At 45.0% G+C, this 23,707-nt stretch overlaps 2 protein-coding genes across 4 annotated transcripts in view; one reads left to right on the forward strand and one right to left on the reverse strand.

Annotated features, from left to right (window-relative positions):
* Nucleotides 1-2,745, reverse strand: part of vps37a (VPS37A subunit of ESCRT-I) — a 42,053-nt gene extending 39,308 nt beyond the window's left edge. For both annotated transcript variants that reach the window (XM_055635468.1, XM_055635457.1), the window contains exon 1: nt 2,462-2,745. In XM_055635468.1, the coding sequence (XP_055491443.1) occupies nt 2,462-2,583 (122 nt within the window). In that variant the 5' untranslated portion in view covers nt 2,584-2,745. The remainder of the gene's footprint in view (nt 1-2,461) is intronic.
* Nucleotides 2,746-2,927: 182 nt separating this feature from the next.
* The window catches only part of LOC129697179 (CCR4-NOT transcription complex subunit 7), a 35,227-nt gene continuing 14,447 nt past the window's right edge, over nt 2,928-23,707 (forward strand). The window contains exons 1-3 of one of the 2 annotated variants that reach the window (XM_055635490.1): nt 2,949-3,074; nt 5,232-5,258; nt 5,345-5,499. In XM_055635490.1, coding sequence (XP_055491465.1) covers nt 5,383-5,499 — 117 coding nt within the window. In that variant the 5' untranslated portion in view covers nt 2,949-3,074; nt 5,232-5,258; nt 5,345-5,382. Of the gene's footprint in view, nt 3,075-5,231; nt 5,259-5,344; nt 5,500-23,707 lie in introns of both variants that reach the window. The other variant, XM_055635496.1, reaches the window with a different exon arrangement.

A 23,707-nucleotide genomic window follows, 5' to 3' on the forward strand; every position in this document is an offset into this window, starting at 1 on the left:
TGTGGTTCTTGTTTCTGCTAATTATTATGAAACAATGCTTGAGTTTTCTCAACCAAATGGAACAAAATTGTTAAGTACAGATTTCTGTGATTTTTTAATTTTAAGCTTCAGGGTTGGGCTGAATATTATCACCAAACTTAAAATCGGATAATTCCAGCTAATAAATCCTCTCTTCTAACTTTGATACACCGTTGTTTTTAGTGGAACATCTTCTTTGATGCCATTAACGTCACGAATTGAATAATGAGAGGCAATCACATTTATAAAAACAATTGTAGACACATAATATATCAGTATAAAAAGGGGGTCGAGGAAGTGTGGGGCTTTCATAGTTCTGAGTTTTTGATTCAACTTGTCAAGTTATGGTTTCATTTTCATTAGTCAGTAATTACAGCATTCCATTTGAAACTGGATAAGAAGCTGCGAGGTAATAATTTGCAGAGAGAATGCAATGAAAACAACCATATGGCCAGCTGTGTTGCACTTACGTAAAATCCTTTTGACTTACTTTTTATCACATTTTTATTCTTTCATGATTTTAGGTTTTCACCTCTTCTGTGAATCTGAATTTATCTTCAATTATTTCTTCATAGTTAGACTGACTTTGCGACTGATTGTCAAACCAAGACGGTTTGCTAAATATGACACGGAATCAGGCCTTTGGGCCATCAACGATATTTTTCTCTTTCCTCCCCACAATTCCTCTGATTCTACACGTCACTAGGGACAGATTACAGCAGCAATTTAACCTGCAAACCAGCTTGTCTTTGGTGTCTGGAAGGAAACCACGCAGGTCACGGGGAACGTGCAAACTCCACGGACAACACAGGAGGTCAACATTGAACCCTGATCGCTGCACATGAAGCTAGCTACTTTGTGTTAATGTGCTATCTCGATACATGTTATGCAGATACAAACTCCACCACAGTATGTACTTTACAAATAAAGTACATGAAGCTAGACTTCCCCAGATTCAGTACTCTATCCCCAGCCAGCTGACAGGAGCAAGATACATGGACAATAGGTGCAGGAGTAGGCCATTCGGTCCTTTGAGCCAGCACCGCCAATCAGTACCCCGTTCCTGCGTTCTCCCCATACCCCTTGATTCCGCTTGTCCTAAGAGCTCTATCTAACTCTCTTTTGTACTTTTCGTCATCATAGCCCACTAACCCACAGGTACATGGCTCAAATTATCCATTAAACGATGTTCACGCAAGACGACACATAGTATTGTGTAGGAAGGAACTGTAGATGTTGGTTTACAACGAAGATTTCACAAAGTGCTTGGAAGTGCCGATAGGATATCAATAAGTTCAACGTTTCGATACAATGCGATACAACTCGGTTGTCACCGAAGTCTCGAATCGTCACCGATTGCTTCTCTCCATAGATGTTGCCTGTCCCGCTGAGTTACTCCAGCATTTCGTGTCTATCTTTGTATTGTTGCCCCGGGATTTTTGGAAGGATTAAGACACACAGAGCATTCGGGGGGAATTATCTCCCAGGGACATTTCGGCTGTGGACGGCATCACTCGGAGTGAGCGGAAAGGCAGGAGGAAGGGGATGGCGGGTGGGGGGCTGATGCCCCCTGGGGGGATAGCGGGGATGGGGGGCCCGGGGGAGGGGGGATGATGCCGGGGGAGCCGTCCGGGGAGGATGGCGGGGCTGATGCCGTCCGGGGAAGGGAGGGGGATAGCGGGGCCCGGGGAGGGGGATAGCGGGGATAGCGGGGACGGGGAAGGGAGGGGGATAGCGGGGCCCGGGGACGGGGATAGCGGGGATGCGGGGATAGCGGGGCCCGGGGAAGGGACGGGGATAGCGGGGCCCAGGGGATGCCGCCCGGGGAAGGGACGGGGATAGCGGGGCCCGGGGACGGGGGGGATAGCGGGGCTGATGCCGGGGGGGGAGGGCGGGGGATGATGCCGCCCGGGGGAGGGAGGGGGATAGCGGGGCCCGGGACGGGGATAGCGGGGCTGATGCCGCCCGGGGACTGGGATAGCGGGGCCGGGGGAAGGGAGGGGGATAGCGGGGCTCGGGGGACGGGGATAGCGGGGCTGATGCCGCCCGAGGACGGGGATAGCGGGGCCCGGGGAGGAGGATAGCGGGGCTAATGCCGCCCGGGGAAGGGAGGGGGATAGCGGGGGCCCGGGGACGGGGATAGCGGGGCCCGGGGGAGGGGGATAGCGGGGCCCGGGGACGGGGATAGCGGGGCCCGGGGGAGGGGACGGGGACAGCGGGTTTGATGCCGCCCGGCAGTGGGGGCGGGGCTCGGGGACGGGGATAGCGGGGCTGATGCCGCCCGGGGACGGGGATAGCGGGGCCCGGGGACGGGGATAGCGGGGCCCGGGGAAGGGAGGGGGATAGCGGGGCCCGGGGACGGGGATAGCGGGGCCCGGGGGAGGGAGGAGGATAGCGGGGACAGCGGGGCTGATGCCGCCCGGCAGCGGGGCGCCGCACTCACCTACTGTGTGAACTCTTCACCGACTCGATCTGCCGCTGGCGTTGCTGCTGTAAGTTGGTCAGAGGCGGCAGGTGACCGGCGCCACCGCCACCGCTCTTTGACTGCGGGAATATCCAGCTCATTGCTGGAGGTGTTTCAGGGGGCGACCCTGGTTCAGCAGCTGACCCGGCTCGTTAATCCAGACCGCCGGCCATCCATCCATCCGCGGGCCCAACTCCCGGCAGCGACTAGTCGACCGTCGCCATCATCCGCCCGAGCGCCGCCCGCCCAGCCAGCCAACTCTCTGTGTACTACGTCAACCAGACCTGCGTAAACGTCGCTGCCCCTAACCGAACCAAAGCAGGCCACAGCATTTCAAGTTAGATCGATATTCACGTACGTCTCAACAATGCGATATTTGCTCTGCTTAGGCGACAATTTGACTCGAATTGTGCTTTTTCTTTTGTGAAAGAACGAGTAAAAGTTGAAAGGTCAACACACGCGGTTCGGTGACGTCAGCGAGTTGCGCGGTGGCTGTAATGGAGGATGCGAGTGGGGTTTTCAGGCAGTAAAGGAGACGGGCTCCTGGTCTAATAGTTAAAGAGTTCTCACAGCCCGCTCCCGTCTGACGCAGGTAAAACCAACGCCCTACAAATGGCAACTCTTTTCTAAATCTGTGTTCAAAATCAATAGAGCTCCTGATATTTCTCGTTAGTGATGTTCAGTTCCAGCTGAAACAGACCGATTTTCTTTCCCTTCCCCGGCCAGTGGTCCCAGGAATTATAACAACCAGTTTCTCTTAAAATGTGTCTTTTTTTTTTTTAACGCTTATCTATCATTAATATACTGAACGAAACCAAAAATGCCCCCGGGTTTCCGCAGGTGCACACATGACTCCCAGTTTACTGGGTACGATTTGTACAACAAAGTTAACAGTTAGCGAGGTGTAAAGACTGGGTTCCGGTGTGCTTTCAAAATAAGCAACATCCCCTGAAGTTTAAAGCATTCATACCTTCACTCTCAACAGTTAAAACAAAAGAGCAGAATTTGGGTTGATGAGAAGTGATCAGCTATTGAAATACACTTCATTTGCATGACTCAGTTTGATGACAACTAAGGATTAAATTCAGCTCCCGAGAATCACTTCAAAAAAATGCCGGGTACTGAAGATTATGGCTAAAACCTCCAGTTATGCACTCAGCAATGCTTGCCTCCTCCCCCCGAGTATCGGTAGATACAATGCAAGTGTAACTTTGTTGCGACTTCTTTTTTGTCTTTTTACTGATTTCTCAACAAATCAGGAAAGCATTTGTATCGAAACGTTGAACTTATTAATATCCCATTGGTACTTCCAAGCACCTTGTGAAATTAGGACTTAATTATATAATAATCATTTTTTAAACTTGTTTTGATAGTTTTGCTTAATTTGAAATATTTGCTTTCTAAAATGTTTTGTTTGCAAAGGCATCTCCCCAAATACATATTTTGTTTTGCTTATATGTTGAAACTTTATTGCATCTTTCACTGTGCTTAAGTATTACAAAGTTTCTATTCCATGCTTGGTTGCTTTGTGACACTCAGGTCACTCATTGGATTGCTCACGAATTTGCAAAATATTTGAAATGATTGTCTAATCTATTCCCCATATTTCCATTCATAATTTGTTGATGATGCTACTGAACCCAACATTTTTTGTACTCCCATAATTGTTCCCGCCTGGGCTGAGAGGAAGTTTTCAGGGCTATGGGGAGTAGGTAGGGGAGCGTGACTTGTTGAACTATGCCCATGGAGTTTGGGGGATTATGGACTGAATGGCTTCTTTCTAGAATATGACCATTTGGTGATACTTTAAAACTCAGTGCTAAAGGGTTTCTTTGCATTGGTTAATGCATTCTAGGTTTTAGATCTTGCAACAATAAGGGAACAATAGTATATATCCATGTTAGGGTGGCACATAACAAGAAGTTGATCTTGGAAAATGTTGATCCAATACATCTGCAGTCCCAGTATTTTTAGTTGGGGAAGATGTAGCATAAGTGTCATTGATGTCCTGCTGTACTGACTTCTGCTTTCAACCGTATGGTTTGAAGGGCAATTTCACCTGTTGGACGAGGTTCCAATCAAGGAAATGACTTTGTCTTTTTATATTTATATTGTAACAACTGCCTGAGCCACACAAGTGGAGAATATACATACATTTGTATATTTGACATGTATTGGATATGTTGGATCGACTTGCAAAATTATAGAATTATAGAGTAGCAGAAGACTAAGCCTGCTTTATGTTGTTAATGGATTAGATGAATATGTTTTTTAAATAAATTTCATGCCTTCATCAAGAATTCCTTGCCACAGTCTGCAATCTATTTCGTAACCTTGATACACCAAAATGTAATTTCCAAAACACCCTGTCTTTGTCCTTTTTATTTCTTTATTATGATCTATCACTTGGATTTTTACTTTTAATTAACTCTTTTCATCCCTTTTCCTTTCGTTTGTGATTGATATTTATCTGATGATTTTCTTGGGGGTGTCTTGGGATGTCTGTTATGTGCAAAGTAATTTTTATTAAAAGAACACAAAGGCTGCCTTATTTTGGTACATGGTACATTTTTAACTGGTCCTTTTAGTCTCACAGTAATGTATTTGATTTTGTTACCACTTGAGATGGAATCAAGTGCATTGTTAAAGTCTTCAGCAAATTGTTCCTCCATTTTATTTTGGAGATGGTGTTTTCTTTATAAAAGTGCAAATATTTTCTTATAACATACAAAAAATACTCTATTTTCAGGTATTGAGGGCGTGCAAAGAATCTCAGGTAAATTACAATTATTATTTAAGTTTTTGTGGTGTAGTTTGTATCTTTTTGGACATCCTCACTTACAAAAAAACCCCCACCCACAGGTGTAGGGCTTTAATGAAGGCGACTTGAAATTGGCATCATGCCAGCAGCAACAGTAGATCACAGCCAAAGAATCTGTGAGGTCTGGGCTTGTAACCTGGATGAAGAGATGAAGAGAATACGGCAAGTAATTCGGAAATTCAACTATGTTGCAATGGTACGTCAATTGCTTTGTTTTGTTTTTTAATTCGATCTGATTAAATGTAGATGTATTTCAAAGTATTTATTGGTATTGGTTTATTATTTTCACGTGCCAAGATACAGTGAAAATTTTTAGTATGCATGCTATCCAGTCAAATCAATGCATACATGAGTGCAATCAAACTATTCACTCAATCAAACTGCAAAAGAAAAATGAACAGAGTGGAAAATATAGCGTTACTGCTACTGAGAAAGTTGTATTTGTGCTGAGAGTGTCGTGTTCACCGACACACGAGCTTAAGTCGGGCGACGCGGAGAATTCTTCAAGAAGTTTAAACCTTTATTTGCAAATCAAGGCTGGGACAATCAGAGTTAATAGCTTGACTGTCCACTTCACACAAAGAGTTGCTCCTTTTTATGGCATGTTTAAATCTGTACGTCCCACCCCTGATACATTTCCATACCCAATCAATTGTAGACAATCCCTTATCCCAATCACTTACAAACATTCCCTTAGCAATAACCAATCACTTGCAAACACATCTCCCCTCCTACCCCAGTTATTTTCCATCTCTTAATCCATCCTTGTTTAAACCACATGACCCCTATCTTGCCCCCCCCCCCCCACCCACCCCCCCCCCCCCATCTCTTGCTCATCCAGCTATAATGTGTTTACAGAGTTACATAGGTCATATAACGGCCACCACCAGTCACCATGATTTACACTAATTGCAGAAGAAGATACAAGAGAAGCTCTAGAGGCTAGTGGAGTCAAGGGATATGGGGAGAAGGCAGGCACGGGTTACTGATAGGGGACGATCAGCCATGATCACAATGAATGGCGGTGCTGGCTCGAAATGCCAAATGGCCTCCTGCACCTCTTTTCTATGTTTCTATGTTAGAATCCAAATGCTTACACAAGGCCTTACAAAAACAAACAGCGATGAATACGGAGCACAAAGGCTTACACAAACATGCAGAGTTACCCAAGTTAAAATACAAAGGATAAAAAGTTAAGTAACTCAAGTGTTACAAATACTAAAGGGCCTGTCCCACTTTCCCGAGCTGCTCATGAATTCTCCCGAGTTTTCCCCTTTATTCAAACTTGGAGAATGTTCATAACGGGTCCGCAGGAGTCCGCTCATTATGCCAGCTGCAGGTACTCGGGGCATCGGGTAAGTCGGGACCTTCCGGCATGACAAAAAATGTCCAAGAGTTTGACCTCCCATTTCCTCCAAATACAAAGCGTAGCTAAGGGGAAAGCACATGGCCCCCAGCTACACCTGCCTCTTTGTCGGGTATGTCGAACAATCCTTGTTCGAGGCGTACCAGGGCCCCATCCCCGACCTCTACCTCTGCTACATCGACGACTGCTTTGGTGCCACCTCCAGCACCCGCACACAACTGACTGACTTCATCCGCTTCACCACTAACTTCCATACAGCACTCAAATACACCTGGACCATTTCCAACACTTCCCTACCATTCCTTGACCTCACTATCTCCACCGCAGGTGATAGACTTCTGACCGTCATCCACTATAAACCCACTGACTCCCATGGCTACCTGGACTACACTTCTTCCCACCCTGCTTCCTGTAAGGACTCCATCCCCCACTCCCAATTCCTCCGTCTACGCCGCATCTGCTCCCAGGATGAGGCGTTCCACACCAGGGCATCTGAAATATCCTCATTCTTCAAGGAATGGGAGTTCCCCTCCCCTACCATAGATGAGGCTCACACCAGGGTCTCTTCCATACCCCGTAACACTGCTTTCTCTCCCCATCCCCCCCACTCGTAACAAGGGCAGAGTCCCCCTAGTCCTCACCTTTCACCCCACTAGCCGTCACATACAACAAGTAGTCCTCCATCAGTTTCGCCACCTCCAACGTGACCCCACCACTCGCCACATCTTCCCATCTCCCCCCGTCTGCCATCCGCAAAGACCGCTCCCTCCGTAACTCCCTTGTCAATTCCTCCCTTCCCTCCCGTACCACCCCCTCCCCGGGCACTTTCCCTTGCAACCGCAAGAGATGCTACACTTGTCGCTTTACCTCCCCCCTCGACTCCATTCAAGGACCCAAGCAGTCGTTCGAGGTGCGACAGAGGTTCACCTGCATCTCCTCCAACCTCATCTATTGCATCCGCTAGATACCTTCTCCCCATATCAAGGGATATAGGGAGAAGGCAGGCACGGGTTATTGATAGGGAATGATCAGCCATGATCACAATGAATGGCGGTGCTGGCTCGAAGGGCCGAATGGCTTCCTCCTGCACCTATTTTCTATGTTTCTATGTCAGCTGATCTACATCGATGAGACCAGGCGTAGGCTTGCTGATCGCTTCGCCGAACACCTCCGCTTGGTCCACATTAACAAACCTGACCACCCGGTGACTCAGCACTTCAACTCCCCCTCCCATTCCGTATCCGACCTCTCTGTCCTGGGCCTCCTCCATGGCCAGAGTGAGCACCACCGGAAATTGGAGGAACAGCACCTCATATTCCGCTTGGGGAGTCTGCATCCTGGAGTCATGAACATTGAATTCTCCCAATTCTGTTAGCCCTTGCTGTCTCCTCCCCTTCCTATCTCTCCCTCAGCCCTCGGGCTCCTCCTTTTTCCTTTCTTCTCCCTGACCCCCTCATCAGTCTGAAGAAGGGTTTCGGCCCGAAACGTTGCCTATTTCCTTCACTCCATAGATGCTGCTGCACCCGCTGAGTTTCTCCAACTTTTTTGTGTACCTTTGATTTTCCAGCATCTGCAGTTCCTTCTTAAACTCCTAGAGTAAAAAGATAGTTGGGAGGCGAAAAATTGCAACATTTAATGACCCGAGTTCGAGCCGCTACGATATATCTACGGACTTGTTACGAACATTCACCGAGTTTTAACCAAGGGGAAAACCCGGGAGAATTCGTGAGCAGCTCGGGAAAGTGGGACAGGCCCTTTAGGATACAAAATAAAAGTTACAATGACTGATTTCTGTACTTCCATATAATTCCCCGCTTTGAGATCTATTAGGTCTCACAGAAAAATCAAATCAAAAGATGCACATATTGGCACCGAATCAAACTAAAACTAGCCCCCAAAATCAGGGTCCTCTTATTTGTAACGTTCAGCCTCATGGTGTTCTTTCTCTGAGGTCCTGGGTCACTGGGCCAAAAACCCACCCAAGACCCAGAAATCCTTACAGACTATTGTTCAATATTCCTCTGGTGTTTTTTGCACATCATCATAGTATTCTATCAACGGGGTCTGCTTCTCTAGGAGATCAGATTTGCCTTTTTCCTGAAGCAACGGGAGCTGCTTTGCAGTGGCTCTTACTAGGAGAGACTTAATACAGGGAAAAACACAACATAGTACAACAGTAACCACCAGCAGGGCTGCTCCAATAACCACCCCAACTTAGCCAATTATGCTCCCCAACCTCCTAACATATTTTCTAGCCAATCAAAGCATTGATATCCAAATCCCACATTCTGCTTAATTCTTTTCTCAGATTCTTCAACTTATCCATTGCTTTAGTGAAGGATCCCTCCGGGCTGGTGTTGTTAGGTATGAAGGTGCAGCAGTGTTCCCCTAACAGGACACACACACACACACTTTTTCTGTTAGCAACCAATCTATGGCCTGCCTATTCTGCCACTCCAACTTGCTGGTGGCATCAAGCTGGTCCCTAGGGCCATTAGTGTGTCCTCAGTGTAATTAATAAATCTTTACTAGTTATCTATCTATCTATATTACTAAGTCTGTTCTTGACCGGTTTTGGCCACCTGTGCTGCGATTTCCGAGAGAACGCCGCCACCTACGGCCGTCATTTTTGGCCACCTTGCTCAGAGACCACCTCCGCCGCACGTGTGCCGAGGATTTTTCCCGTTGATTAAAAATGACAGAGATATTAATGTTTTTACAAAATTCCCCATTCTCTCTGCTGCCCCCGCTGGCAGCAGGGGGGTGGGACTATAAAGCCAGGAAGTGGTGTGCCACACAGTCTCTTTAAGATGGAGGAAGGCAGAGGGTCACGTTTCTCTGGGCTGTGAATAACACTGAACATATGTCTACTCAAATGTAAATGCCCTTAGTGGTTCTAAAGCTTGCAAAAAAAATGACTATTGGCTCTAAAGCTTGCAAAAAATGTCTATTGGTTCTAAAGCTTGCAAAAAAAAAAGCAAAAAAAAAAAGTCTATTGGTTATAAAATGGTTCATACTAGTTCTCCAGAAAGCTTGGGTGCTTTGGCTTAAGATTGAAAGCACTACTTACTGCAAATGGTGGCTTGGGAGCTTTGGTTTGAAGTTGAAAGGCACTACTTACTGCAAATGGTGGTTTGGGAGCTTTGACTTGAAGTTGAAAGGCACTACTTACTGCAAATGATGGCTTGGGTGTGGCTTGAAGTTGAAAGACACCGCTTACTGCAAATGGTGGCATGAAGTTGAAAGGCACTACTTATTGCAAATGGTGGCTTGGGTGCTTTGGCTTGCAGTTGAAAGGCAGTACTTACTGCAATTGGTAGCTTGGGTGAAATGGCTTGAAGTTGAAAGGCATTACTTACTGCAAATGGTGGCATGAAGTTGAAAGGCACTACTTATTGCAAATGGTGGCTTGGGAGCTTTGGCTTGAAGTTGAAAGGCACTACTTACTGCAAATGGTAGCTTGGGTGTGGCTTGAAGTTGAAAGGCACTACTTACTGCAGATGGTGGCTTGGGTGCGATGGCTTGAGGTTGAAAGCACTACTTACTGCAAATGGTGGCTTGGGAGCTTTGGTTTGAAAGGCAAAGGCACTGCAAATGGTGGCTTGGGAGCTTTGAAGTTGAAAGGCACTACTTCCTGCAAATTATGGCTTGGGTGTGGCTTGAAGTTGAAAGACACCACTTACTGCAAATGGTGGCATGAAGTTGAAAGGCACTACTTACTGCAAATGGTGGCTTGGGAGCTTTGACTTGAAGTTGAAAGGCACTACTTACTGCAAATGATGGCTTGGGTGTGGCTTGAAGTTGAAAGGCACCACTTACTGCAAATGGTGGCATGAAGTTGAAAGGCACTACTTACTGCAAATGGTGGCTTGGTTGCTTTGACTTGAAGTTGAAAGGCACTACTTACTGCAAATGATGGCTTGGGTGTGGCTTGAAGTTGAAAGGCACTACTTACTGCAAATGGGGGCTTGGGTGCATTGGCTTGAAGTTGAAAGGCACTACTTACTGCAAATTGTGGCTTAAAGTTGAAAAGGCACTACTTACTGCAAATGGTGGCTTGGGTAATTTGGCTTGAAGTTGAAAGGCACTACTTACTGCAAATGGTGGCTTGGGAGCTTTGGCTTGAAGTAGAAAAGGCACTACTTACTGCAAATGGTGGCTTGGGTGCTTTGGCTTGAAGTTGAAAGGCACTACTTACTGCAAATGGTGCCTTGGATGCAATGGCTTGAAGTTAAAAGGCATTACTTACTGCAAATGGTGGCTTGGGTGCATTGGCTTGAAGTTGAAAGGCACCACTTACTGCAAATGGTGGCATGAAGTTGAAATGCACTACTTACTGCAAATGGTGGCATGAAGTTGAAATGCACTACTTACTGCAAATGGTGGTGTGGGTGCTTTGGGTTGAAGTTAAAAGGCACTACTGTAAATGCACTTCCTGTTTGCACTGTATATTGATTTTAGATAAAACACTTACCATTTTTGGCCATCTTACTCAGTCCCCCTCCGCTGAACAGGTCCAGAGAATTCTTCCCATCAATGAAAAATAAAAGTGTTATTAGTTTTTTTTTAAATGTTGAGAATCTCTCTCCTGTCAATCACTCCATGAAAGCCACACCTTTTCCGGTGGGGGGGGGAGGGGTTATAAAACCCAAAAATGTGGGTGTGGCTCAGCCTCTGCAAGATGGAGGAGGGAGAGGTCACGACTCGCTGTCTTTAGTGGCTTTGCACCCTAGTTCAAATGGTATGAAACTGCACTTGAATTTGGTGGCCTTGCACCCTGCTAGAAGTGGTAGGAAACTGCACTTGAATTTGGTGACCTTATACCCTGCTTGAAATAGAATTTCAAGGATTAGCCGTGAGTCAACTACCAGCCCACCAGCCGTGAGTGAGTGAGTTGCCAGCACAACAGGCTTGATTGACTGAGACGCTAGCTCAAGAATCCATTTGGCGCACAATTTGCATACTAGCCCTCTGGAAACCAGTCCCTTGAGCCCACAACACCCATAGTAGCGCTCCAGAAAGCCCCCCCCCCCCCCCCCCCCCCCAACTGGCCACCAATATTAGAATTGGTGGAGAGGTGGAATATTGCGTTGGATGACCAGCCCTCCTGTGTGATGCTGGTACCCAACGGGTGCCACTTAGTCTAGTAATAAATAGAGTTGATCCATTCTGTATTTTTTGCAGGCTTGATCCATATGAATATTGGCTCCAACCTGGCAGCATTCTCACTCCTAGCTTTAAACTCATTGGGGATTCCTCTTTGTTGTCCTATTCCATCTAGGAAGGGTTTCAAATGATCTCTTCCAATGGGTCTTTACAAATATTTATTTTGGGCTTATGACCAGGACAGGCTGTGCTAACATTAACCTAGGCAAGGCAAGGCAAGGCAACTTTATTTATATAGCACATTTCATACACGAGGCAGACTCAAAGTGCTTCACATAAAAACATGTCATACAATAGAATGAAATAATGAAATGAAATAAAATAGAACTAAAAGAAAAGAAAAGCAAAATTAAAAATGCATTATAAAAAGTGCAAAAGTTAAAAGTGCAATGTAGTTAAGATTTAGCTGAAAGCTAAAGTAAACATAAAAGTTTTCAGTCTTGTTTTAAAAGTGGTCAAAGTTGAGGCAAGTCTTAAATCTTCAGGAAGTTTATTCCAGCTATTTGTTGCATAGTAACTAAATCCTGCTTTCCCATGTTTTGTATTTACTCTGGGAATCACTAACAGATTGGTTTCAGAAGATCTTAGCGGTCTAGAAGGCTTATATAGTGGAAGCATGTCAGTGATATACTTTGGTCCTAAACCATGTAGTGATTTATAGGTGAGCAGCAGGATTTTAAAATCAATTCTCTGACATACAGGGAGCCAATGTAAGGATTTAAGAATTGGTGTAATGTGTTCAAATTTTTTGGTCTTTGTTAGAACTCTAGCAACAGCGTTCTGAACAAGCTGTAGCTGCCTGACAGTTTTTTTAGGAAGACCTGCAAGGAGACCGTTACAATAATCTAGCCTGCTATTAATAAAGGCATGTACAAGTTTTTCTAAGTCTTGAACTGACACGAGTCCTCTTAATCTTGCTACGTTTTTGAGGTGATAGTAGGCCGATTTTGTTACTGATTTGATGTGACTGTCGAAATTTAAATCTGAATCCATAATGACCCCAAGATTTCTGGCTTTGTTTGACGTTTTCAGGGTCAGAGAGTGTAGGTGTTGGGTTACTTTAAGCCTTTCTTTTTTAGCACCAAAAACAATTATCTCCGTTTTGTCCTTATTTAGTTGGAGAAAATTTTGGCACATCCAGTCTTTGACTTGCTCAATGCACTGGCACAGCAGATCTATGGGGCGATAGTCATTTGGTGATAGCGCTACATAGATTTGAGTGTCATCGGCATATGTGGTGGTCAATATTATCATTTTGCATGATTTGCCCTAGTGGGAGCATGTAGATGTTGAATAAAGAGGGCCCTAAGATCGAACCTTGCGGGACTCCACACGTCACGTTGGTTGGTTCTGATACAAAGTCACCAATGGAAACAAAATAGTTCCTATCTTGTAAATATGACCTGAACCAACTTAAGACTGTGCCTGAGAGCCCCACCCATTTTTCCAACCTGTCCAAAAGTATTGAGTGATCAACAGTGTCGAATGCAGCACTGAGGTCTAGTAGCATTAATATTGAAACTTTGCCAGAGTCGGTGTTAAGACTGATGTCGTTTACAACTTTAATAAGGGCGGTCTCGGTGCTATGAAGAGGTCGAAACCTGACTGGAAATTGTCGTAGCAGCCAGTTGAAGCCAGGAAGTGATTAAGTTGCAGGAGGACAACTTTCTCAATGAGCACACAATCCGGTCCAGTTGGGTGGGAGTGTTTCTTGCCCTGCCCCCACACATCCAAAATCTATCCGCTACTGCTGCATCTGCTGTTAGAATAGTCCTGCAATCTGGTGGCGAAATAGGGCTGTTAGACCTGGGCATATTTTGGGTTAGCTGACTCGGTTCTTTTTGATTGCAAGTCTACATTGTGCTCCAGCTGCCTGGGAAATTTCCTACTGGGTGTTTGCCATTCACCGCGATGTAGCACTCATACTGTTTTGCAGGTGTAGTTTCTATCCCTAATGGTGGTTCGGGATAGGGTTCTCTAACTCGTGTGAAATTCCATAATGTGCATTGGTCTGCCGGAACCATCCCTTGTGTTGATCCTGCTGCGTTTAGACACTACCGGATATTGAGAAAAGTTTGACCACTGTGTTCTACTTAGCAAGAATTTTGCACAATATGTATTGTTATGAGGATCCGGTACAGCCAATGTTTTTCCTGTGGCCTTAGTGCATATTATGCATTGTGGTAATTTCAAAGTCTGTGCCATGTATTGTGCCCACATACCAATCTGGACCAAAGTGGCAGCTCTGGACCATACGGCCGAGCTATCGCCGTTCCCTGCTGCAAGGTCACTCTCTGCCTGTAGCACCAGCTTGACTATTTTCTGAATTAAAGCCGATCGGGAGTTAATTTCTGTAGGTATACCAAACCTTGGGATTACTTCGTGCTTAAGAGAAGAAGAAGGGTTTCGGCCCGAAACGTTGCCTTTTTCCTTCGCTCCATAGATGCTGCTGCACCCGCTGAGTTTCTCCAGCTTTTTTGTGTAACTTGGGATTACTTCATTTGTCAGAAACTTAACTTCAGTCCCTGCACCTAAATCTTTGGAAGGTACTGCCTCCACCCACCTTCTAAATCTATCGATCACTACTAGCATGTACCTTTTCCCTCTTACCATCTTTATCATATCCACATAGTCGATCACCAGGTGCCTAAGTGGCCCTTTGGGCACAGGTATGTGACCTATAGGCGTTGTTATTCCCTTTCTAACATTGTTTTGACCACATACCTCACACTGACAAAATGTGGTCTACTGAAGCCTGTAAATAGGGTGACCAGAACCCATCCTTTTTTACCTTGCTCATTACTTCCCCCCTCCCCCCCACCTTGCGCAATGGTCTAACCCATGCACTTCTGAAATAAGAACGGTCAGCAAAGATGTGGATGCTACCAACAATCCTTCAGTAATCCGCATGCTCTCCAAGTTCTGCTTACCTCCCCTTTGTCTCCACATTGTTTGCTCTGCTAAGGTTGCCTTACCTTGCATTTCAATTATGTCCTCCTCTGTGGGATCCAGATCCAAGCTTACCTGAGGTGCAATTACGGCTGATCGGCATCCAGACGCTGTTCTGGCTGCTACATCTGCAGCGTGATTTCCCTGTGTGATCATGTCGTTTCCCTTCTTATGTGCCTGGCATTTAACAACAGCTAGTGCCCCAGGCTTCATCATTGCCCTTATCAGGTCTGAAATTTGATGATAATCTTGTTTGGTGTCTCCGTTGCTTATCCTCAAGCCTCTCTGATTCCATACTGCCTCAAACAAGTGACAGACCCCGTGTGCATATGCTGAATCTGTATAAACATCAACTTTCTCACCTTCCATCATTTCACATGCTGCTATTAAAGCCTCAATTTCTGCCAACTGGGCTGAGCAAGGTTGTGGGCAAGCTTCCAATTTGATCGTCTTAAACCCTGATTGGTACTGTTGTACTGCTGCAAACCTTGCGTGATTGCCATTGTGATCTCTATAACAAGAACCATCCACAAACAAGACCTTTTGTCCTCATCTTCTGTCGTATGTCTTTTAGACCTGCAGCTCCGTTGAGGCGAGCCAGGTCAACATGCCATCGTCCAGGTCAATCAGACCTCGTTCACCATTCGGTGGCCGGTGTTTGGAGCAACTGGTGACTATGTGCTCCACTGTCTGTGTTGGGTCCCCACACTCGCAGGAGGTGCTGTCCGCGAGGCCCCACCTCTTCATCGCTACTCCATAGAGTCCGATGCCTGTCCTCAAGCGGTTGAGGGTTGTCCACTGCTTTCGGGGCAGGTCCTGGCCAGGAACGCCCTCATCGTTCAATGGCTCTGACTAGATTCGCTCTCAAGGTAGAAAATACCATTGTTTTTCTGACACAATCATGGGGCTCTCCCTCATGACCAAGCGGGACGTAATGAGCCATATTACTTGTGTTACACTTTTGTATAGTAATATCTGGAAATGTCAACAACATCTGAAACTCTGTTATCCAGCCGGTGTCAACACAAATTTTCCCTTCTCCAACAGATCAGCTACTTTATGTTGTGTGTATATGATCACGGGATAGCCCATAGTCACAGACGATGCTTTTTCATATGCATAGTACAAGGCAGCCAATCCCTGATAGCAGGGCGGGTATCCCTGAGTTACCACATCAAATTTTTTACTGTAATATGCCATAGGCTACTTTGCTTTACCTATGCCCGTTTCCTGTGTCAGTACGGCTGCAGTGTAGCCATCCTGCCTGTTAGAAACATACAGGTGAAAGGCCTTCTCATAGTTTGGTAGGGCTGAAGCTGACTGTAACTCCTGCTTAATGGTGTTAAAAGCTGTTTCCGCCTCATCATTCCATTGCAAAACATTTCTCAGGCTTGTGTGTCCTGCTTCCTTCATTATTTTCCTTAATGGCATCACAGTTTCAGCATACTCTCCAATCTAGTCTGAACTGTATCCAGCCATTCCCAAGAACGTCATCATCTGTCCTACTGTCTGAGGTTTGGCAGCTTTAATGATTGCCTCAATTTGATCTGGTGCTACAGCCTTTACTCCTTTGAATATTAATCGGCCTAAATATTCTACCTCCTGCTTCTTCCTGGACATTTTATGGCCTCCGCACGCCAACCTTTCCAAGAGAGTCAGGGTGTCTCGCTCACATTGCTCCTCACTTGCGGAGCAAACCAACAAATCATCCACATATTGTATTAATGTACTTTCTAAGAGTATGCCTTCCAAATCTGCCTTTAATATCTGATTCAAGACATAGGGCGAGTGTTTGAATTCCTGCGGCATCCTAGTATAGGTAGGTGTATTGAGTATCTCTATAGGTAAAAGCAAAAAAATACCGACATTGCTCTGCTAAGGGCACACTGAAATAAGCTGAACAAAGATCTACTACTGAGAAGTAAATTGCCTCTGTTGGAACATTAGTCAGCAGTGTATGTGGATTTGGGACTACCGCTGGCTAATCTCTCACCACCTTGTTTACCGCTCGTGGATCATGTACTAGTCTCCACTTAGATTTGTCTGCTTTCAAGACCAGTAAAAGCGGGGTGTTACAGGGACTACTTGTCTTAATAAGGGCTCCCACCTCCAGCAGACCCTGTATAGTTGGTGCTATACCTTCCTCTGCCTCTGGCTTCAGGGGGTACTGTGGTCTCCGGGGCGGAATCGCTCCCAGCTTTAATCCCATTTCCACTGGACTAGTGGGCTTTACCTTTCCGACATCTGTGTTGTGTTGTGACCACAGAATGGGGGGCAACCTATCTAACCCTTCCTCCTTTGTCTGACCCTCTCTTTTCTTCATCAAAGGAAGATGTATCCGGGGGGTAATTCTAACCTCTTTTGATGTTCCTATCATATCTATATTCACCACTATCTTGATGTAATTATTATTTCCTGATTTCTATACTTGTGGCATAATTCTTTCCCAACTAGTAATAGTACCTGCCCGTTTCACCAGGGCTCCCAAGTCTCTGGATTGGTGTCCCTCATTTACAAGCAATGTCACATGGGGTGCAGCTCCTATACCACTTTTCCAAAAATGCATTCCATGTAATCTGCAAGGCTGCCCCATGTTTCCCAATTTTTATTGCTTCTGCCTTTAGGTGGTGCTGGCCGCATGCCCCTACACGCCACAGCCCCCTTTTTTTCTGCATCCTGAGCTTCGTCAACAATCACTGTACAGTGCAACTCCGATTTGGGCTGGGCTGCTTTGGGCATATGGCCAGCGTGCCTTTCTTCCACTTTTCCACGTTTCCCAAATTTGATCTTCTATATCTCCTATCCAAAAGACGTTGGCTTTTCTAACTTCCTGCAATATCAATTGGGCACTTGTCCTGTCCACGCTCAAACCGTTTCTGGTACATTCCAATTTTAATTCCAGTCTCAACAGAGCATCTCTACCTAGCAGATTAATGGTGGTCCCTTTGGACACCAATACCGGCAATACTATTTCTTTATTACTCATTTCTACACTTACAGGGGCCGTGAACCGTGTTAACTGTGTTTTCCCCAAGAAACCTACAGTTTTAACAAATTTTCCTGACATGGGAAGGTGGGAGACGTACTGCGGTTGCACGCAAGTGTATGTAGCTCCCGTGTTATCATCATGGGTGTTGACCGCCCCCTCAAAATTACCTGAATCATGGGTTCTTCTGCCTCTCGTGTTATCATTGGGTAATGTCCCTTCCCATCCAGGTTCTCTGGGCACCTCTAGCATAGGGGTTCACAGGTCCAGTCCCGGCTGGCCCTGGGTTAAAGTATCGTTCACCTTCCATTGGTCCCTGTTGGTATGGGTCGGGCCACGGACGGTGTGGGCAGCCCCTCAGGTGCGCTACCTGATCCCATCCCCAGCACACCCTATCTATTACCTATCTCCGTACTAGCCTTCCTTGACCACCTCCTTGAGATCCCTCCCTCCCTTGGGGGTCCCGGTCCTGACTGGGCTAATATCCAGATTTATTTCGTTCCTGATAGGGCATTTGAGGAAATGCTCCCCCAAAGACATTTATTATCGGCATGCGTTTTTCCAGCCCCTGTCTGGCTCTGTCATGGACTCATTGTAAGGCGGTGCGTCACTTAATTCAGTCGTCTCAACCAGGTCTGTTTTTACTGACAACATTTTCTTTCCTTTTTCACGATCTTTCTTTTTGAGCTCTTAAAGTTGCATTTGCATCAACTTCCTCTGCACCTCTTCCTGCTAATCTGCTAATCTTTTTCTATCTTTGTGATATTTTTTGACCATGTGGAACAGATGATCCCTGAACTGGGGGTGGGATATAAATGACAATCCCACCACCTCCTCTAGTCTGGACTTGACGAGGAGGCATGGCATTCACAACAGCATTCTGGTTCTTTTTAATTTAAAAAAAAAAAAAAAATTAAATGGCGCAGCCCTGTCCAGTCGCCGTTGTGGCAGCTCCACGAAAATTGTGTGTGTTTTTAACTTTCATGTTCCTTTTTAACTTATTTCCCTTTTTCCTTCCGCCCACAATATTTAATATGTAAAATAATATGTGATTCTGTTCCATTCTGTTTGTAGTTTGTTTGGTTGTTTGCTTGTTTGTCTTTTTGCACAAAGTCCGCGAGCATTGCCAGTTTTCATTTCATTGCACATCTCACTTCTATCTCTTGTTCAGATTCGAATCTCTTGTTCAGATTTGAATTCACTTTTTCAGCTGGTTCTCCAGATAGGCTGCTGGATTCCCTGCGTCCCCCAGTGGATCTGCCCTTCATGCCTTGGGGTCCACCTTAAGCGGGTAACAGTTTCTGAGGGTCTGCCATACCCTCTGCCTGACTGTCAAATGGGTGGCCATCGATCATTGGGTTATCCGCCGCAGCCATCTCCAGGAGTTCTGTCAGTTTAGTGGTTCCTATCACTTTCACCAGCAGTGCCTTCAAATCTCCCATAGCCAACAACCATCCTATGGTCTCCTCCTCAAAACCCTAATCCATTTTCCTGCCCCCTCATGGATATTGAGCAAGGTGTTTTTCAGCCCTTCCAGGTCCTGGGTCCCCCAAGGGGTTTACTGTGTATGTCCCATTATTTTTAAAAGCAACAGCATCATTTTTTGTTTACCCCTCAGTTGCCGTTCCTCTTCTTCTACCTTTAACCGTGGTTCTATCTGTAGGTCTTCCCATTTTAATCCTTCTTGGATTACCTTCTTTCTCATTCTAATCTCTATTTCTCGCTTCTCGGATATTCTGGCCTTCCTTCACCTTTTTAAAATCTTCCACTAAATCCTTATCCCTTATTGCCCTCGCATCTCCCCTATCACTTCTCGATTCTGGTTCCTCCTCACTGCCTTGCCCTCCTTTCAATGACCACTCATCAATCACTTTCCAGTCCTGTCGACTGCTTTCTTTGGCCCCCCTTTCTGCTGCATAGGATGCCTCAAAATCCCTCAGGTTCCTCGGGCCAGCTGCCTCCTGATATCCACATCTAATTCCCTTATTTGTTGTTTCATCCTTTCCCTTTTTCTTTGTCCCCTTCTCTGTTTATATTCCCTTATTGCCTTCTCATCGTCCCAAACTGCAACCTCTTCCTCTATCTCCCTTTACCAGTTTCTGACTTATCTTTGGACCTATAGTTCTTAATTAACAGTTCCATCTCGTCACACATATTTATATCGAAAGTGCCTTCCTTGCGCCACTTCGTCAGCAGTTTTTTCCGTCCTTTTTTCCCATTTCTCGGAGTGCTTTATAATGTTTAGATACGGGGGATTTTTTACTTAGTTCAACTGCAGTTACCTTACTCATTGTAGTATCTTGTTCATTGCACTTTATCAATCAGTCCAGTCATAGTCCTTATTCTTATTCTGTCCCAGTAGTCATGTAGTTACTGTACTATCCTATACACTACTTTTATTATTTTCCACAATCCTACTTTGCCCCTTAACAATTTTCAATTTCATATTACCTAATTAGTCCCTATTATCCCTGACTTTACCAGTTCTGCCCATACAGACCCCTATTTATCTAGGGCGGTATCCACAGAACGTCTTATCCTGCCCGTACAGACCCCCATATACCTAGGGTGGTATCCACAGAATGCCTTATCTGTTCAGTCCCCTTCAGTCTTTTCTTAAACTTACTGTTATTCAGGGCTCGTGTGGTGTTGAGGAGTGTTTTTTAACTTGAGCAAAAATATGCAATCTATTTCCCTGTGCAGAGCTCAATGCCAGGATTGTTATTAATCAGAGGTCATTTATAGTTTTTCCCTTCTCACATTGTTGCAGCTTTTCAAACCTAATTTATTTGCTAAAAGATCCTGGGACAATTTTACTCTTTCCTGTCCAGCTAGTGACTGATTTTTTTTTTTTTTTAAAGCAAAAGATTGTCATGACTTGTAAATCTGAAACTAAAACAGGGAACGTTGAAGGCTTTCAACAGGTCAGCCTTCATCTCTGGAGCCAATGAGCAAATTGGGTTTGTTTATCAGAACTGCTACAGCATTTGATCATCAGCTAATGAGGCAATTTAAAAACAGCTGGTGTCTTTGCCTGGACATTGTGTGAAGAATAGCCATGTGACATCAGTTGTTGGGTAATTGTCAGCTGAGCAATTGTCAGCTGATATTTTCATAATCAATTTGTGTAAACTGGATTTAAGAAATTGAATTCTCTTTTGATGCATTCAACCTCACATTTAATATGTATTGCCATGTTTATACCAGATAAATATAGAATAAGGATTAATAGTACTGCCTTAAATTTTTGCTCTTAAAAGTATTGTTGTAAAAGTATATTTCCCCCCCCCACCAAGAAAAATACGGAGAAGTATTGTATCAAATGATATTATTGCAGACAATTTATGCATGACTATTAGTCGTTTGACCTTGTGTATTAAGTTTCTGAGAATTTCACTTTTGAGCAGAAATAAATAAAAGGAATCTTGCAGCTACCCATGTTCACTTAAAATGTATGAAGAAAGGTTTATCTGCTTCCTTAATTTTGAAGAAACTCAACAACCCAGATTGACCTTAGGTTGAGTTGGAATTTTTTAAACATTTACTTATTTATTTACATGTGAATTCCACAAAAACAAAATGATGCAGACAATTGTGAGGTGTTGCATTTATTCGAACTAGAGCAAGACCTTTACAGTGAATGGTAGGGCCCTGGAGAATGTTGTAGAGCAGAAGGATCCAGCAGTGCAGACACTTTGTTCCCCAAAAGTAGCATCACATGTAGAGAGGGTGATAAAGAAGGTTTCTGGTACTTTGGCCTTCATTCTTCAGACGGTGATCAGGGTGATTAAGTATTAAGTATAGAAGCTGGGACATTATGGTACAGTTGTACATAATGTTGGTGAGGGTGCATTTGGAGTACTGGGTTTACTTTTGGTCACTCTACCATAAAAAGGATGTCATTAAGCTGGAAAGAGTGCAGAGACGATATATGAGGATGCGACGACTCTTTGGGAGACTGAGGAGACTACTCACGACCATACAGGCAACGCCCTGATGACATGTGAAGCCTGTATGGTTGTGAGTAGTCGCCCAAAGAATCGTACCTTATTCTGGTCGCCGCTGGATTTTCAACATGTTGAAAATTTCCGGCAACCTGCAACGACCTATGGCAGGTGCCAGCAGTCACCACAAGTCGCTTAAGTGGGACAGGCCCATTACTGAATTTAAAATACATTTGGACAGCTACATTGAAAGGAAAGGTCTCAAGGGAAAGGGGCCAAACGTGGGAAAATGGGACTTGCTTAGATGGGGCATCTTGATCAGCGTTGATGAGTTTGGGCACCTTACTTCCATGCTGTATGAGTCTATGGTTCAAAATATACTATATTTACATTTTTGGTAGTGATTTGTGAATTCATTTAGGATGAATCCCCATTGCCTCAATGCATGTAACGTAGGAGCCACCTGGATTTATATTATTTTAAGCTGTGGCCTGTGTGCAATGTAGAATCAAATGTCAAATGCCCAGTTTGTAAATACAGCTATCTGCAACACTGAGACAGCAATAAATAGAATGGAAAGTGGAAAATATATAATCAACTATATTTGCCGGCCAGGTGTAATCTTAATTCATTATATTGTAACCACATGTTTTGAATACCAGAAATCCAACTTCTGGGACAATTGAGAACTGTTACCGACCAATAATTCTAGTTTGTATTGGGAATGAAATTAGGCTGTGGGCCGAGCATCGAAAATGTGTCTAGAATTTAACTTTTGTGACACATGACTGGTATCTACTTGAAATTTGGCACAGATTTAGATAAAATATAATTGAGAAGGAATTCATAACTCACCAGTGTCAAAAGTTGCGCACTAATTAATTAAGTTCTTTATTGGGTGGAGCCGTGCGCGGCAGCCTCGCCAGCAGTTTGTCCGTCCTTTCACCCTTTTTGTTATTTTTAGTCTGTCTTAAATTATGTTTTTGGAGGTTTCTAAGTCATTTTTATGTGGGGGAAGAGGGGGGACTTTCCCAGTCACTTACTGGTCGAGGATGCGCCATTTCTCCGAGTTGCATTTTCGCCCCCCCTCGCGGCCTACCAACTGGATTGACGTGGCCTTTCCTGCCAGAGACCAGCCGGAGCTTCAGCAGCGGCGCAGCACTGAATTCCATCACGGAGCCAGACGATGTCTTACCGGGGATCGCTTTTTGAAGCTCCGGAGTGTTGGGCCTGCTAATTAACACCGTGAAGCTGTGGTTTGCGGAGTGTCTAGCCTCGGGTGGCACTGACTTTAACATCGCGGAGGTCTGGGACCCCTTGCCGGGGTTCGCCAGTGTTGGAGCTCCGACCAGCTCAGCCTGTGGACTTTGGAATCCGCGGTCTCCAGTAAGAAGCGGCCGATTCGGAAACTCCAAGCTGCTGAGAGTGTTCTACCGTTCCGACGCCGGAGGTTCGATCATCCCAGCGAGTGGGCCTGAACATCGGGCCGCCGGAGGCCCCGACCACGGGTGGACAAAGAGGAAGATGACTGAACTTTATTGCCTTCCCTCACAGTTGGAAACGTTGATTCTTATTAAACTCTTGTGTATTATGTTCTTTTTATTCATATGGCTGTGGTAACTCAAATCTCACTGTACTAATTGGTGCATGTGACAATAAATGTAACTTGAACGTGAACTTAAGCTAATTAGAAAATTAGATTGAAAAAGTAAGCGCCATCTAGTGCTAAATGCACATATTACTTTATGGAAAGCCTAATTCTGTGCAGCGGTCTAATTAAACCAAATATTATACCTGATATATATAATATATGACGTGAATATGACTGGAGTTATATATAATTATATTATATAAAAATAATATAATTAATATAATTGTGAGTGTGTATGTTGAGTGAGACTGCCGTAGAGGTCCAGCGTTTCATCGGCTCCTGAACCTGCCTAATGAATGGGTGAGGGCAGATCCTGTGTGTCCCCCCGTTTACTGAACCCCA

Source organism: Leucoraja erinacea, chromosome 1 (assembly GCF_028641065.1).
Source record: "Leucoraja erinacea ecotype New England chromosome 1, Leri_hhj_1, whole genome shotgun sequence".
Classification (NCBI taxonomy): domain Eukaryota; kingdom Metazoa; phylum Chordata; class Chondrichthyes; order Rajiformes; family Rajidae; genus Leucoraja; species Leucoraja erinaceus.